At 64.8% G+C, this 3082-nt stretch overlaps 1 protein-coding gene across 1 annotated transcript; it reads right to left on the bottom strand.

Moving 5' to 3' along the window:
• Positions 1-1396: 1396 nt before the first annotated feature.
• Positions 1397-2356, bottom strand: SSTR4 (somatostatin receptor 4). Its single transcript, XM_060078904.1, is given in 4 exon segments — positions 1397-1712; positions 1714-1857; positions 1859-2268; positions 2270-2356. Coding segments are annotated over 4 exon segments (957 nt in total).
• Between the last annotated feature and the right edge of the window lie 726 nt (positions 2357-3082).

The raw sequence follows: 3082 nt of genomic DNA, 5'->3' as shown, positions 1-3082 counted from the left end.
TAGCTCCCCAGCAGCCCCCTGTGCCCACCTTGGAGCCTGCAGGCTGCCGGAGGAGACATGAGTCTGGCAGGTCCTGGACCAAGTCAGGCCCAGGACGTTTTCTCTTGAAGCCGCCCTGCCAGGAAGCCGTGAGCTCCACAACCCTGACCCTCGGGTGAGCGGACGGGCCTCTCCTCAGAGGCCCTGCTCCCCACCCGCCCCAGTATCTTCCTCTCACCGTCAGGACCCCCCAGCCAAAGCCACGAGTGTCCTTGGCTGAGCTGAGCTGGGGCCCCTGTGGCGCTCCCTGCACACAGAACAGCCCGCTTGCCGTCCAGCCTCCCACAGAAGCCCTACCCGCATCTCCGCAGCCCCCGCCTCCACTTCTGGCAGAAAGCAGGATCAAAGCTCCTCTTAGGCCAGTTTTGTCCTTTGGGGAAACATAATTTATCCTTGCATGAACATCAGGCAAAAAATTATGGCCTTTTACTGTGTTCAGCCTACATTTGTTTATTAGCTACATCTGGCTGATGTTTTCCTGAATATCGACTTTTTTTTTAACAGCGGTGATAGAGTTGCTTCCTCCATTCAGAATCCGGGCTGATTTCCATCTGTCTTCTCTGGTCTTCTTTCGCCTTCCCTTGCTCCCCTCCCACCCACAGGGAGGGGGCAAGAAATCCCATCATTGGAGCTAGATGAGCCTTATCCTCTCCGCTTCTTTATTATGGACCTGGTTTCATGCCTCATAATAAACCCCACTCCAGGTCTCTCTGAACCTTTTCTACTCACAAAAAGCCTGCTACCGGCCCAGGACCACCAGGACGACACTTCTGATTGCAAGCAGGCATTGGGCCGGGGGTGGTGGCCAGGGGGTGACAGATTCTGGGCCCCAGGCCGTCACACACAAATCTCTGCACAAGGGCCCCGGAACAGCAGCAAAGGGAGAGCACTGGGAGGCATCTCCCTTCCTTCCCCTCTTTCCAAACACGCTGTGTCCCCACCACAGGCAGAGAGAGTCTGTGCAGAGCAGGGGTGCCAGCTTCCTCCACCCTCCGGACAGCCCTCTCGCAGGCAGAGCTGCTGTAACAAGTCACATGCAGGTGGCCACTCCTCCCTGGCATCCTGCCTTCTCCCTCCTCAAAAAACAGCCAGAGTTTCAGGAATGATTCACATCCTAGATCAGGTCTCAGAGAGTCCTACCCCCATGGAAGCATCCTTCTGAAAGCCAGCATCCTGGGGAGAGGGGAAGCCTGAGGGGCTCTGATGCTCTTGGGGTTGCATGAAGACTGTGGGAAGCAGGTGCCTGTGGAGGAAGGTGGTGGTTCTCAGGGGAGCATCCAGCACGGGCGGTCTGCTGGGCTGTAGGGTGGTGCAGATCCCTTGGAGGTGGCCACGCTGGGTGGGTGGTGAGGGCATCTCAGAAGGTGGTGGTCCTGGTGAGGGGGACCTGCTTGCGGCTGGGTTCTGGTTGCCTGGGCTCCTGCTGGCAGGGGAGTGGGGGGCATGCGGCTCCTGCGCCCCCTCTGCTCTTGAGGGCGGTGGCACAGTAGTCCAGTGGCTCTTGGTCTGCACCGCCAGAGGCATCCAGGAGACGGCAGCGCAGGCAGAGAGCCCGCTGGAAGGACCGGCGGAAGTTGTCAGAGAGGAAGCCGTAGAGGATGGGGTTGGCGCAGCTGTTGGCGTGGCTGCGGATGAGGGGCACGTGGTGGACGGTGGCATCCAGGCCCGTCACAGAGTTTCAGCAGCTGCACCGCGTAGAAAGGCAGCCAGCAGAGCACGAAGACGGCCGCCACCGTCAGCACCAGCCACGTGATCTTCTCAGAGCGCTTCGGCTGCTGCCAGCTGGCCGGCAGCGCCAGCGCCCACAGCCACACACCTGCTGACCAGTCTGGCCACGCCGGGCCGGCGGCAGGTGGCAGCGCGCAGCGGGTGCACCACAGCCAGGTAGCGGTCCACGCTGAGCACGGCCAGGCAGAAGACGTTGGGGAATGAGTTGAGGCCGTCCACGCTGAGCACCGCGCGGCACAGCGCCGGGCTGAAGGGCCAGCGGCGCAGGGCGGCCGACGAGGCCACGAAGGGCACGCTCAGCATGAAGGGCTCGTCGGCCACAGCCAGGTTCAGTAGGTAGATGTTGGTGGCCGTCTTCATCTTGGCGTAGCGGAGGATCACGAAGATGACCAGGGCGCTGCCCACCACGCACACCAGCGCGGAGACGCACTGGATGGCTACCGTGTCCGCCGCCCCCGCGCCCCCGGTCCCCGCCGCCGCCGCCTCCTCCTCCGTCGTCGCCGGGTGCCGCTGGCGTTGGTCCCCGGGGGGTCCAGGCCGTCTCGAGTCTTTCCTCGCCCCCGGGAGGTGGCGTCGGGGGAGCGCTCATCCCGGGAAGGCGGCGGCGGCGGCGGCGGCAGCGGCGGCGGCGCGGCGGAGCGGGCGCGGACGGCGCTGCGCCCCGGAGACCGGCGGGGCTGCGGGGCAGACGCGCGCCTTTCCCTGCTCCGCCCAAAGCTGGGCGCTCCCGCCCACCCGCGCCCAGCCCCGCCCCACGCAGACCCCGTCTTCTCCGGCCCTTTGCCACCTTCTCCCCTGCTCTGCTCTCCGGGACCCGCAGCCGCGAGGGCAGGGGGGCCTGGAGTCCTCCGTTTGGGTCCTGAGGCCCCCGGGATGGCGGGGACTCACCTGTGCGCACAGAGCCAATAGCCGGCGCTGACATCCTCCCATCTCCAACCCCGCCCCTGCCCCGTTCATCCTCTGAAGCCCCGCAGGGTCTGTCCCGCCTGAAACTCTTTTTACAGGCAGAGCCCGAGGCTCCTGCTGGCGTCGCGGGGAGTTCCACGTCTGCCCGGGCCCCCATCGCTCCCTCCCCGCACCCCGCGCAGCCGCGGATCCCGCGACCTCTTCCATTGGATTTTGGTGGGGCTGGGGGTTGAGGTGGGAAATGGACAGGCGGAAGCAGAGATGCCACAGGAGGAGGCCAGCCTCTGACCCAGGTGCTCCGTGCGCGGGCCGGCAGGGACGACGGCGGAGAGCACTAGACCCAGACGCCAGGAAACCGCCCCGCGACTCGGCTTCCCCGGAGGCGGGGTCTGCACCCGGATATCTGAAA

The sequence above is a fragment of the Mesoplodon densirostris genome, chromosome 16, assembly GCF_025265405.1.
Source record: "Mesoplodon densirostris isolate mMesDen1 chromosome 16, mMesDen1 primary haplotype, whole genome shotgun sequence".
Lineage (NCBI taxonomy): Eukaryota > Metazoa > Chordata > Mammalia > Artiodactyla > Ziphiidae > Mesoplodon > Mesoplodon densirostris.
This window is presented reverse-complemented; position numbering and strand designations above follow the sequence as displayed.